General features: G+C 34.3%; 1 protein-coding gene across 2 annotated transcripts; it reads left to right on the top strand.

The window, feature by feature from the left end:
• The first annotated feature begins 238 nt into the window (after positions 1 to 238).
• LOC132645548 (probable serine/threonine-protein kinase At1g01540) lies at positions 239 to 4,054 on the top strand. Of its 2 annotated transcripts, none has more exons than XM_060362570.1 (8): positions 239 to 902; positions 1,577 to 1,890; positions 2,402 to 2,506; positions 2,594 to 2,716; positions 2,800 to 2,970; positions 3,096 to 3,225; positions 3,321 to 3,521; positions 3,646 to 4,054. In XM_060362570.1, exons 1-8 carry the CDS (start codon positions 618 to 620, stop codon positions 3,811 to 3,813), a joined length of 1,497 nt encoding a protein of 498 aa, XP_060218553.1. In that variant the 5' UTR covers positions 239 to 617; the 3' UTR covers positions 3,814 to 4,054. The 2 variants fall into 2 exon arrangements, with proteins under 2 accessions (XP_060218553.1, XP_060218552.1); XM_060362569.1 differs by having other exon boundaries at positions 240 to 902; positions 3,321 to 3,530.
• The last annotated feature ends 10,348 nt before the right edge of the window (positions 4,055 to 14,402 follow it).

The raw sequence follows: 14,402 nt of genomic DNA, 5'->3' as shown, positions 1-14,402 counted from the left end.
TACTTATACCAAACTTTCCCTAACTTCATTTTGAAGGATCACTTTAGGTGAGTGATTTATCCTTTCAAAGAGACGGATTCAGAGACTTTGGAAAAACCCAGATGGAACACTTTTTTCTTGAAAAGGGGTAGAGAGAAAACGACATTTTTCAAAAAGTAAGACACTAAATTAGAAGTTTCTTAAACCTAAGGGGGCTAATATAACAATCAGCCATACTGCTACCCAAGAAAAACAGACAATATTACTAGTTGCTAGGCTGGCTGAAAAAAACAAAAAAAGAGAAAAAGGGAGAGATTCTCACGCACTCTCCTGTCTCTTCTCACTTCTCTTTCTCTATACTCACCGGAAAACCAAGAATCCGACAGCATATCTCGCCGGAAAATCAAGAATCCGACCAGAATCTCACCGGAAAATCAAGAATCCAAGCATATATCACCCAAAAGTTGCCGGAAAACCCCCATTGTGCTTAAACATTCAAAAAACTATACTCATTGAATCTTCCCTTTTGTTAACTTTTACTCATCACAGAATAAAATATTCAAATACTAGTGTGAATTAGAAGTGATTGAAAATTGGAATATACACATGCAGTGAGGTGATTTTGATTACTGAGTAAGATGTCTATATACGATGCAGTGTTTGTGAACAATGAGTTATCGAAAACCACTTCTATTTTTGGATTGAAACTTGGGGTAGTAATTGGGATCTTTTGTGGAGTTGTATTTGTTCTCATACTCTTTCTACTATCATTGTGTATCACCGCCTCTCGCCGCCGCAATACCACCGGAAAAGGCAAACTCCACCGCCATGTCAATGGTGAGATGACACCTGTTGTATCTAAGGAAATCCAAGAGATTGTTCATCATGATCCAGCCCAAGATCACAGGCCCATTGTCCCTCAGGTGAATTCAAAAAAACAAGTTATCATTCATATTGATTAATGTTTCAATAAGGTCTTTTAGCTAGTTTTTAGGTTGTTATCATTGGAAAAATGTCATCTTTTGATAGCTTAGAGCTTTTCTGAATTGGGAGTTTTGCTTTATTTATGGACATAAATTTGATCTTTGATAGTTTCGAGATTTTTCAACTTGAGATTTTTGCTTTATGCTGAAACTAATGTTATAAATTAGGGACTCTTTGAACTGAGAATTTTGCGTTTTAATGAAAAGATGTAAACTTTGGTTCCTTAGATTGTTTTCAACTGGGAATTTTGAATTTTCTTTTTATTATGATCCCAAATTTTTTGCTTTGAATGTTCAGTTACAGTGGTTTTCTTATTTATTTACTATTTCAATGAGGTCTTTTAGCTTGTTTTTAAGATTGATATATGGTTAAATTTACATTTTCTTTGAAAAATTATAGTAATTAATTGATAGCTAAAATCTTTTTGGAATTGGGAGTTTTGTGGTATGTAGAAAAAAATGTAATCTTTGACAGCTTTTGAGATTTTCTGAATTGGGAATTTTGCATTTTATGGAAAAAGGATGAAAATTTTGTTATTTTAGATTATCTTCAATAAGGAATCTTAAGTTTTGTTAAAAACTGAAACTTGATTGGTATTATCTTTATGTATCAGGCAGTGCCAGAAATACAGATAGATATGGGGAAAGTGGAGCACAGAGTGGTGTATTCAGACAAGATGCCTGGGGCATCAAGTGGTGAGAGTAGGGCGACTAGTGGGGCTGAAACGGGTTCGTTAGGGAATAGTGGGCAATTGCCAGAAGTGTCACATTTAGGGTGGGGAAGGTGGTATACATTAAGAGAGCTCGAGGCTGCCACTAATTGCTTGTCTGATGAGAATGTGATAGGAGAAGGTGGGTATGGGATTGTGTATCAAGGTGTATTGGCTGATGGTACCAGAGTAGCTGTAAAAAATCTCTTGAATAACAGGTAAAAACCATTAATGCATGTTTTTATTATACAAAGATCTCTTTCAGTCTTTGCTGACTTTCTTTTTTTGATTTGCTTGTTTCCCATTTGGCTTTGCTAAAATTCTAAATAGTGTCTTCAACTTACATGCGATTAATGGCGCTTAGATTGTTGATCCTGTTAACAATTGTGATTTCTTCATGTGTACTCAATTCAATCCCCCTACCATTGTAAACGGAAGTACTTATTCGTTTCTTGGTTCTTCTGAATTAACATTGTTAAATTTAGGAAGAAACAGATTATAGTTGAACGCAACGTTCTCGTTTAATGCTTTTACCACATTCTCTTTGACAGGTGGAACCTTCCCTTTTTTTGTGTGTTTGGAGAACTTTTGAGCCTTCCAACTAAAACTGAAGATACTAATCTTATTTGTCAACAGCATTGTCACATCTTTCTAGTCTTTAGCTCATGATAGGAGCACTTATCTGGATAAATAATTTAGTGAAAGTTTAAATGGAATCAACAATCTCAGGGGTCAAGCAGAGAAAGAGTTTAAAGTGGAGGTGGAAGCTATTGGGCGTGTAAGACACAAGAATCTCGTGAGGCTGCTTGGTTACTGTGTTGAAGGAGCTTACAGGTACTGATTTCAACTCTATAATTTGAAGTCTGAATTGTAGTTTGCTTTGAAGGGTCAACAGACTGAGAGTGTCTTTCTGCTCTTTAGGATGCTTGTCTATGAGTATGTAGATAACGGAACTTTGGAGCAATGGCTTCACGGAGATGTTGGGGATGTTAGTCCTTTAACATGGGATATCAGAATGACTGTAATAGTGGGAACAGCGAAGGCGTACGTACTGTACTCAGAAACTTCTTGTACATACCAAGGTTTTAAAACATAACTTAACTGCTAGTTTTCTATGTATGCTGCAGTTTAGCCTATCTTCACGAAGGTCTGGAACCTAAAGTTGTTCATCGAGATGTAAAATCCAGCAACATACTCCTGGACCGCCAATGGCATACAAAGCTGTCAGACTTTGGGCTTGCTAAACTCCTCAATGCAGAGAGGAGTTATGTGACAACTCGTGTAATGGGAACATTTGGGTCAGTGAGTTCCTCCTTTGTTGCTTTTGATCCTTTTTGAACTGTGAATTGGGATTCTTCTATAGGATCAATCTAGTGATTGTCGTTAAGTGAAGCTATTACTTAACACATTATTTCTGTACCAGCTATGTTGCACCAGAATATGCTTGTACTGGCATGCTTAATGAGAAGAGTGACGTTTATAGCTTTGGAATACTTATCATGGAGATAATTACTGGGAGGACTCCTGTTGATTATGGTAGACCACAAGGCGAGGTAAGTTTTTCCCATCCTTTTATCAATTTATGAATATCATTATATCACTGAGTAACTGCTGTTTCATATAACTAACATTTGGAATACAATGGCAGACTAATTTGGTGGAGTGGTTAAAAATGATGGTTGGGAATCGAAAATCTGAGGAAGTGGTTGATCCTAAGTTGCCTGAAATGCCTTCTTCAAAAACACTCAAGCGTGCCCTTTTGGTTGCTCTTCGGTGTGTTGATCCTGATGCTCAAAAGAGGCCTAAAATGGGACACATTATCCACATGCTAGAGGCAGATGACCTGCTGGTTCGTGATGTATGTACCAAGTTCATTTTTTCAAAAAAATTAACAATCAGGATTTTGTTGCGTTGGCATTCCTTAAGTCTATCTTATGTTCATCTGTTAATCTGTCCCTTTCTACAATCTGTAGGAACGTCGTGTTGGGAGAGAAAGAGAATCGTCTAACTCCCACCATGACTACAAGCAAGACAACCAAGCTGGTCCCAAGTTATCCAGAAAACAATATGGTGAAGGAGCATTGGAAACTAGTGAAGGAGACAGTAGTAGAAACCATAATTTGCCGGCTAGTTGGAGATAAAATTATAATTGAAATATATGATCAATATTTATGTATTTAAATGCTTATGCAATTCCTTTCTGTACTTTGTGTAATTCTTTTTCACTAACCTGCGTATTACTTTTTCTATACTATTCTTTTTTCCCCTTGCAATTTTCTTGTTTAGGTCATTTAGGGTTTGTTGTTCACATACTGAAGTGCACTTATAATTTTCATCCTCATTATTTAATTTTTCTTTAATAGAAGTCACATATTTCAATTTCCCCTCGTGTATTTTTCTGTTTGGTTGTCTCAGTCCATTTAATAAAACTCTGGCCTGATTGCTAAACAGGTGTATACCAGAGGCCCACTGGCCAGCCATTACTATTCTTAAGGATAAGGATTCCTTCAGTGTACTTTTATAACTAGTGGACCCTGTTTTTTCCTTTGACAGCTAATTTTGCTGGATCAAAGCTCATTTGGGAACCCCTTATTGGCTTCTAGTTACTCTTTTTAATTGCTTTGATCTGTGTCTTGGCATGTTCTATATAGGGCATGGGGCCATTTGTTTGTTCTTGATTTCAGTGCATGAACATGTCAATTCACAGTATTAGAAAATGACACGTTGAAGTGATTTGGTGGTGTAGAGCTGGCAACTAGGAATCATTAGGGCTAACATGCTCACTATCATTAGTTGATGATACAGCTTTTACCATTTACAAAGTCCATGTGTTTTCTTGACATGTTCAAGTGTTATCTATCTTGGCTCTATTGTAACCCATTTTCTATAACCGAGAAATCTCCGAGGAGGCATGTGTTTGAAACTCGATGAATAATAGGCTCGTCTCTTTATTCTTGTGAAATGTTATTGTATGCGAGAATTAAGTATGGTGGTATGGGAAGGACATTATGGAATGGAATCTGCATGTCAGATTTTTGCTACTATATTGTTATTGCAAATTGAGATTGGCTTTTAATACTTTCTGGTGATTATTTAAGACATATTTTTGTCCTATGGGGTTGGTTGCTTGTTAGAGCAAGAATAGAGTAATGAATGGAGCAGGTCTGGGCTGGGGAAGAGACATTTATGAATTTGCAGCAAGATTGCTTCTTGCTGTTGGAAGTTAGTGTGCATTCATGTGATGCTTTTATTACGCTATTCTACTACGATGTTTTGATAGATAAATTTGAGGGGCCTTTTGTTCCTCACTTCCTCCCATTTTATGCTGCATCTGTTTATAGTTATTGTTTTTGTGTTTTTTCTGGTTACTTGTTTCTTTGGAAACATTATATTAGGCTCAGAGTATAATCTAAGGCATCTACCCCTGGCAGAAAAGAAGACGGAAAGAAAGCTTGGACCATGTCTCCCGAACAATCTCAGTACATATGGTGCGTGTGTTCAGTACGGAGGAAAATGTTTTTCAGGAAAATAAGTGAGTTTCGTACTTATTTTTTTGTGTTCGTTATGTGTAAGCAAAAGATATTATCCTAAAAACACTCGTATATAATCTAGTCAAATGGTATGGAAGGTTGGGGGGGGGGGGGGGTGGGGATGGGGGCTAGGGAGTGGGGGTGAAGATGAGGTGTGTTGGAGGGTGGGAAAGACACAATCAATGGGAATGCCACTTACGGTACATGTTTTTCCTACTTTCATTACAGAAGTTATTTTTCTCATTTTTAAGGAATTTTTTTTCGTAGAAAAAATATTTTCCAAAACTTTTGATCAGTCGAACATGGAAAAGGTGGTATGATTTCCTTCATAACAAACACACCCTTCGTTAATTTGGCAAGTAAGGACCAGATTGCCAAATCTGATGGTGAAATCTGGCCCAATATAAGGTTGGAGGCCCAACTATCCCTTTTTGGCCAAATCATACTTGCCAACTGAGGCTATTCAAGATTAAATGCGATGCTAATTTAGCCCACAGAAAAATATTGCGGGGTCAAAGGACTTGACGTGTTCGAGCAGAGCTCGGAGTCAAAATGGGTTTTTTTTGCATACATTGAACAAAAATGGTATGCTTTTTTTTTTTATAGACCCAAATGGGCAGTTCGTGATACAATCCACGAAAAATTGATTTATTATTTTTTTTCTTTGCATTTCGTGTATCAATTCACGAAATGCCTTTTTTTTTTATTTATTTATTTCCTGAATAAAAAAGAAAGTAATTTGTATATTTTTTTTGCATTTCGTGACACAAATCACGAAATAGGTTTTTTTTTTTTTTTTTTTTTTGCAATTCATGAAATAAACTAAAGGAACAATTTATTTATTTTTGGCATTTCGTTGCATGATTCACGAAATGACCCTTTTTTGTTTTTTTTTTGCAATTCTTCAAATTAAAGAACGAAACTGTTTTTTTTTTGCATTTCGTGTATCAATTCACGAAATGCCTTCTTTTTTTATTTTTTATTTCCTGAATAAAAAAGAAAGTAATTTGTAATTTTTTTATTTTTTTTTGCATTTCGTGACACAAATCACGAAATAGGTTTTTTTTTTTGCAATTCATGAAATAAATGAAAGAAACAATTTTATTTTTTTTGGCATTTCGTTGCATGATTCACGAAATGGCCCTTTTTTTTTTTTTTTTTTTGCAATTCTTCAAATTAAAGAACGAAACTGTTTTTTTTTTTTTTTTTTTTTTTGCATTTCGTGTATCAATTCACGAAATAACCTTTTTTGTTTTTTTTTTTTTATTTCCTGAATAAAAAAGAAAGTGATTTATATATTTTTTTTTATTTTTTTTTTGCATTTTGTGACAAAAATCACGAAATAGGTTAATTTTTTTTTGGCATTTCGTTGCATGATTCACGAAATGGCTTTTTTTTTTTAATTCATTTTTTTTTTCATTTCGTTGCCCAATTCACGAAATAGCCTTTTTTGTTTGTTTTTTTTTTTTGCATTTCGTGACACAATTCACGAAATAGCCTTTTTTTTTTTATTTCGTGAATATTAATTAACTTACCTGTTTTTTTTTGTTTTTTTTTTATTTTTTAGCATTTCGTGAAATAGTCAACGAAATGGGTGTTTTTATTTTTTTTATTTCTTGAATAAAAAAATAAATAGGAAATTATATTTTTTTTTTTGCATTTCGTGTATTAAAAAACGAAATAGGATAAATTTTTTTTTATTTTGTTCATATAAAAAGGAAATTAGAAAATATATATATATATATATATATTTTTTTTTTTTTTTTTTTTTGCATTTCGTGTATTAATGAACGAAATAGGTTTTTTTTTTTTTTTTTTGTATTTCGTGTATTAATGAAGGAAACTGATTTGTTTTTTTTGTTTTTTGCATTTCGTAATCTAATAAAAGAAATTGTTTTTTTTTTGTATTTCGTGAATAAAAAAATGAAATAGGAAATTATATATATATATATATATATATATATTTTTTTTTTTTTTTTTTTTTTTGCATTTCGTGTATTACAAAACGAAATAGGAAAATAATTTTAAAATAGGAATACATACATACATACATATATATATATATATATATATATATATATATATATATATATATATTTCATTCATATACCAATGAAATAGGATGAATATATATTTATTTTTTTGTATTTCATTTATATAAAAACGAAATAGGAAAATAATATTTTTTTTTCGTTTATATACCAACGAAATGTTTTGTTCCATTTCGCAGGTATATAACGAAACCTCCCCCCCCCCCCCCCCGTTTTTTTACCGTTTTTCTGCTCTCCATATCGCTATGGTTTTAATTTTATTTTTTTGTTTCATTTCTGTTGGTTCAATCAGTTTCAGACGAGCATTGAATACTTGTCAAAATAATATCTTTTACATTTCGTGACTTAATTTGCGAAATTTTTTACCTTTCTTCATTTATAAATATTGTCCTATCTTTACTTATGGTATATCCTTAGTCTTTCAATTTTCTTTTATCCATCTCATATCTTTCATCTATTGTTTTCTCTTATCTGTTTCATATCCTTCAACTTTTATTTTTTCCCTCATATATTTCATAAAATATGACGAAAACTCATGTTAAAGTGTATTTATTTTGGGGTGGTGAAGTTGTGTATGAAGCTGGTTCAGTTAGATACAACCGTGGTCCTCAAATAGGGCAAAGGTTTCCAATTTCCCTAAAATATGATCGTCTGCAACGCGTCTTAAGGAGTAAAATGTTCGTAAATGATCCTGAACTATCGGTGGTTATAACCGGACGATGTCCAAGTTCATTTACAGCCGATGGTTCACCAATTTATGGTGAGATGCCAATTACGGACGATGAATCTTTATCGTCATTTCTTCGTTGTCCTGAGATTTTTAAAAATCACATATGCATAGCGGCGCTTGACATGTATGCTACAGTTCAACGCTCTACCCAGGTTGAAGTACCGACCGACAATGAGTTCGATTTTGGAGGTACTACCTATCTCCCAAGTTTGAATATTGATTTTTCAAGGGGTGTAGTTCAACAACAAACAATTGTAGGATTTGGTAGTCAGTCAAATGATACAACTAATTATGGTACACAGTATGATGGTATGGCTTCAACGCATGATCATAACTTTGATTGGAGTGGACAGAATCGTGAGACGGGAGGACCAAATAATGCTACTACGCAGTTGCATAATTTAAATTGTAATGTACGACACCCTTCACATCCTGGTCCAAGTGAATTGGACAGTGATAGGTAAATATAATCATATTTTATTCACTTTATTCATGGATTGTATAATTGTATTTGACTCGTAAATTCTATGAATTTTTCTTATTTATAGGCATAACGATTTTGAAGATAACCCAACGTTGACTCAACTCACACAAATTGTGAGCAATAACGATTTAGCTAATGATATAATAAATGAGTTGGATAGCGATAGTCCATTAGATCATGACGAGACGGACGATGATCAATCGTCTGCTGACGGTGACGATTCTGATGAAGATGTTGCGGCCCCCAGTAATGTTAGTGATAATTATCATTCAAATGTGATCCCATATTTGGATAATACAGAAGAAGTAGAACCGGAAGATTTTGCATACATGAGAGATAATGGGTCTGTTCGGGCTGCACTTTGGAATTCTAGTAATCCTAAAGTTATCAAATCAGGTTAGTTTCGTGCGACTAATTTTTGTAATAATATATTATTTTTGAATTTTGTGATTTTAATTGGTGTAATTAGGAGTTGATATTTTTTCTTCGACATGCAAATAGGTATGTTATTTCACAGCAAGAAGCAAATGAAAGGTGCAGTGAGGCTCTATAATATAGCTCACAAAAAAAAATATAAAACAGATCAAGCCAAAGGTACGTTTTGGAAGGTTATTTGCAAGCGGCATGAAGAAGGTTGTAGTTGGATGATCCGTTTTTCGTTGATCGGAAGTGGTATGTGGAAAGCAGGAAAAATGATTGAGCCACATAATTGTGATACGGATGATTATACAGAGGATCATTTCAATTTGAATAGCAACATGATTGCTACTTCGTTGATACCATATGTTATGATCAATGCACAAATCAGTATTAAGTTTGTTCAGGAAACTATAAAAGGCATCCATCACTATACTCCTAGTTATAGAAAAGCGCAAAAAGGGCGTAAGAAAGCTTTTGAGATGGTGTATGGTGATTTCGAAGGTTCTTTTAGGGCATTGCCTCGATACATGGCTGCACTAGAACATTTCAATCCGGGCACTATTGTTGAGTGGACACACGAGTCAACTACAATGCAAGGCGAACACATCTTCAAGTATCTTTTCTGGGTCTTTAAACCAAGTATCGATGGATTCAAAAGTTGCAGGCCGGTCATCTCAATAGATGGCACCCATGTCTATGGTAAGTATGAGATGAAATTGTTGATTGCTGTTAGCATTGATGCAAACGGAAATATTTTTCCACTTGCATATGCTATAGTAGCACGTGAGAGCTATGAGTCATGGACTTGGTTTCTCAGTTTATTATGGAGACATGTTGTTTGTCATAGAAAAGGCATTGGACTAATTTCTGACCGTCACCAAGGGATCTTGCAATGTGTAATGACACATGAATGGTTACAGCCACCCACCACACATCATAGATTTTGTGTTCGACATTTAAAAAGCAACTTTAACAAAAAGTTTCTTAACTCTGATCTTGAGAAGCTAATGTGGTTGGCTGCTACAGAGCACCAGAAGAAGAAATACCAAATGAGGATGCAACAAATTAAAACTTTGTCACCTGCAGCGCATATGTGGTTAAGCGAGCTTCCGAAGGAAAAATGGACATTGTATAAGGACGGTGGTTATAGGTGGGGGGGGGGGGGGGGGGGGGGGGGCTATGACGACAAATGTCTCTGAGTTTTACAACGGTTTATTGAAGAAAGCCCGTGGATTGCCTGTTACTGCCATGGTTCGCTTGACCTTTAAAAATCTTATTGATCATTTTGTTAAAAGAAGCGCCCTTGCTGCTCTGCTAATGGTAAATAAGAAGACTTGGCCGCCCAGTGTTGATAAAAAGTTCCATGAATATTGGGATAGGGCCGCTATGCACACTGATATGATGAACTATAACATTGTGACTGGGGTCTTTGAGATTCTAACATTTGCACACGAAGGTAAGGGTGGAAATGTCCATAAAGTCTCTGACAATGGAAAAAAATGTTCGTGTGGGAAATGGAAAAACTACCACATGCCATGTTCCCATGCAATTAAATTTTGTCGGATCCGTAAAATTCAGCCTAAGGACTATGTTAGCAAGTACTACAGTTGTAGGTATTACAAGCAAACATACAGTGAAAAGTTTTCTCCCTTGGGTGATGAGGCATATTGGCCTGCAAGTCCCTTCTATTTAATTGCAAACACTGCATACGAGCGAACTTCTGGAGCCCAGAGAACAACTAGAAGGAGGAATGAAATGGATATTGCTCCTGGTCGCATGGCTAGGAGGTGTGGAACTTGCAGGCAAACCGGTCATAACAAAAATCGTTGTCCCAATCGTACTCAGCAGTTATTGTTGCTTGTTTACTGTTAAGTTTTTTCATGAGTTCTATGTTATTGTTATTTTTTGTAATCTTTGTTATCTTATGTAATCTTCAATAATATGTTGTCGTCCTTCAATAATATGTTGTCGTCCTTACTTTAAAATATAAACGGTTCGTATTGTAGAGTTTAATTTTGTCTTTAATTTAACAGTTATTGTTGGATAGAACTTACACAACACTTTATTGAATGAACATAAAATTACAATATAATTGAAAATTAAAAAACATAACATAGTTGGTATAAGGGAGTTCGTTAGGCATGTCATCATCCGATTTTGTAAAGTTCGTGTGCTAAAACACTTGCTCTTTCATGTTCTGTTAGCGTTCGATTTGTTGCTGCAGCTTGTTCTTCAGCGAGCTTAAGGATATAGTACCTACAACGTCTCACCAACATCCTATTATTCTCCTTTCAAATTTGTTTCACAGCTATCTCATATTCTACCATATCCCTGTGTTCCATCCACACAGAGAATCGACGTGGCTTGGGTGCCCCCAGTTGCTCAAGCTCATTCATGAGCATATTTGACTCATGGTACCTATGCTCCCATTCACGGCGTAATCCGCAGTGGTACTCACATGGATCTGATTTTTTCAGCATCCAAAAATCATCCTCTCGTTCGTCAAGCATGTGCGGGTTGTACATGTCCATCTCAAAATCATATGGATCCCATGTTCCCCAGTCGCTGGTGGGTGACTCTGAACTGGAGCTATCATTTCTGTTTTCCGGGAATGCCCAAGCAAAAGGTGAGGAAGAGCTTCCAGGAGTGTTCTTTTTTTTGTTCGACATTTTTTGGATAGTAAATGGATTTTTAAGTCTCAGTCGAAGATTTTGGATAATTTGCGAAATGCAAAATAAAAAAAAATGGCTCTTGCTTGTAAACGCTCACCTGAAGATAACAATGACCGGTTAGAGTTATTTATAATGTAAATTTTGTTGCATTTCGTTGCACATGCACCGAAAATGTAAAATAAAAAATTGGAGTAATCCAAGTTTATAAATAACTTTTCGTCATGGACTTGTCAAATTTAAGTTTTTTATATGATGATGCTAACCTTGCGAAATGCAAGGATAAAAAAATGTCAGAAGCTAGTCAATAGCTTTCAATTTTTTTTTTTACTTGGAAATTAGTTCTTTTCTTTTTACATGGACAAGTCAAATCCATTTTTTTTTAAGAATCTTGTCAGAAGCTCTTTTTCCAAGCTTTTATATTTCGTTACATACTTTGCGAAATGCAAATCTAAATAATTAGACAAGTCAGAAGCTAAAAAGGAAGCTAGTTAGTAGCTTTCAATTCATTTTAAGAATCTTGGCAGAAGCATTGTTGTTATATTTAATTTTCTCCAAGCATTATTGCATCCGTTCAGAAGAAGCTAAAAAGGAAGCTAGTTAGTAGCTTTCAATTCATTTTAAGAATCTTGGCAGAAGCATTGTTGTTATATTTAATTTTCTCCAAGCATTATTGCATCCGTTCAGAAGAAGATAAAAAGGAAGCTATTTAGTAGGTTTCAATTTATTTTAAGAATCTTGACAGAAGCATTGTACAACTTTAAGAATTATGTCCAAGCATTATTGCATCCTTCAGAAGAAGCTAAAAAGGAAGCTATTTAGTAGGTTTATTGTACACTTTAAGAATTATCTCCAAGCATTATTGCATCCTTCAGAAGAAGCTAAAAAGGAAGCTATTTAGTAGGTTTATTGTACACTTTAAGAATTATCTCCAAGCATTATTGCATTCTTCAGAAGAAGCTAAAAAGGAAGCTATTTAGTAGGTTTATTGTACACTTTAAGAATCATTGTTGTTATATATCTTTTATATTTCGTTGCATACTTTGCGAAATGCAGGGATAATTTTTTTAGCATGGGCAAGTCAAATCCCAATTTTCTTTACACGGATTCCTTGGTCCTGACAGTTGAAAGAGCTAACATTTTCTTACAATTGCATTCATCCAATTTATAAATAATCGGACTACATCCATTCTCCATTCTCCCTTCTCCATTTTCCGTTCTTCCTCTACCTCCATTCTTTCTCTTCTTCCGTTCTTGATTCTTTTCTTCTTCTTCTACTAATCCTATCACAAGGATTTCTCAACTTTTGCTCCATAATCTTCTTCAAATTGAGGTAATTTATTAATTTTATAAGTTTTTACATATATTTTTTGATTTAGTCATTATAAATTAGTTCACATTTATATTTTTGATTTATTTATATGTTATACTTAGTGTAGTAGACTGTAATAAAGAAAACAAAAGTTACAAGTTTAATTAATCAATAGTTGGTAATTTCAGTCGTTGCTTCAATTAAAAAAAGCTTTTAAAAAATGTTAGTAGAGTTTATTGGTTAACGAACTACAATTAAAATACTTAAAAAATCGTTGAAGCTACTGATTAAAAAGGTATAAATTTATATTATAAAATGTTCTTTTAGTTAGTCATTTTCATAGAACAACAGTTAAAAAAAAGATGAAAAAATTGTGAGGAAAGTAAGATTGTTAAATATAACATAAAGATATTTGTATCATTTGTTGGGTCATTTTCTATGTTCAAATTGTGAATAGTCGTTGGAGATTATTTTCTGTTAATAAGCATGAAGCATTTTTAATTTTCAAATTAAAAGTAGAAGATCAAGAAACTGTGAGGAAGTTGGAGTTGTTTTTTAAGCTAATAGACAAAAATAGCATGTCCTTTTTTTTTTTTAATACCAAAATGGGTATTTCGTTGGATAACTGACGAAATACTATTTCGATCCGTTAAAAAAAAATATATTTTCCTTGCATCCTCTCTCCAGTCATATGCTTTATTTTAAATAGAAAAGAAGTAGTTATATGTAAGATGAATACTATTATGACAATTAATTATGAGCTTAACCAAAAGTTTAATTACATTTCGTTCACCACATAGGGAACTGCAATTATTTTTTGACAGTTGTACTCTTATTAATTTTTTTTTCTTTTCTCACGTGATAATATATCTTATAGATTGACCTCTATTGACTTTCCTATTGAATATATAGTAAACAATTCTGTAATGTGTTGTCTATTATTCTAATAGCAGTGGCTTGGTGTTGCAATGTTATAGATATGGATCGCCCCAAAGTCACTGTACATCCAGGTCCAGAAAACTATGATTTATTAATACTCCAGCATGAGCATCGATCCCAGGTTGTGTGGGATGGAACATTGACTGGAAAGAACGCGTGTTTAACTATACGTCGTGCGGATCATGAATTCTGGAATCACGTGAGGCAATACCCTTTACATAATCGCATCCTTAATTACTTTGAGAGGTGTGGATTTGGGGGAGTTTTAGCAGTAGGTAATGTGCAGTATGATGAAGGAATCATCACTACACTTATTGAGAGATGGCGTCCAGAGACGCATACATTTCATATGCGGACTGGCGAATGTACTATCACACTGCAGGATGTCGAGGTGTTATATGGCATTCCCGTGGATGGCCACCCGTTGGTGCAGAGAAATGTTAAAGATATAACTAAATCAAGGTGGCGGGAATCGATGTACGACCTTACTGGTTGGTTGCCCGGAGAAGAATCAATTATAGGTAATAGCATGTTGGTAATAACACAATTATCTAATCATTTGGAAACCTTGATTGCCAATAATGATATTATTGAT

Source organism: Lycium barbarum, chromosome 6 (genome assembly GCF_019175385.1).
Source record: "Lycium barbarum isolate Lr01 chromosome 6, ASM1917538v2, whole genome shotgun sequence".
Lineage (NCBI taxonomy): Eukaryota > Viridiplantae > Streptophyta > Magnoliopsida > Solanales > Solanaceae > Lycium > Lycium barbarum.
This window is presented reverse-complemented; position numbering and strand designations above follow the sequence as displayed.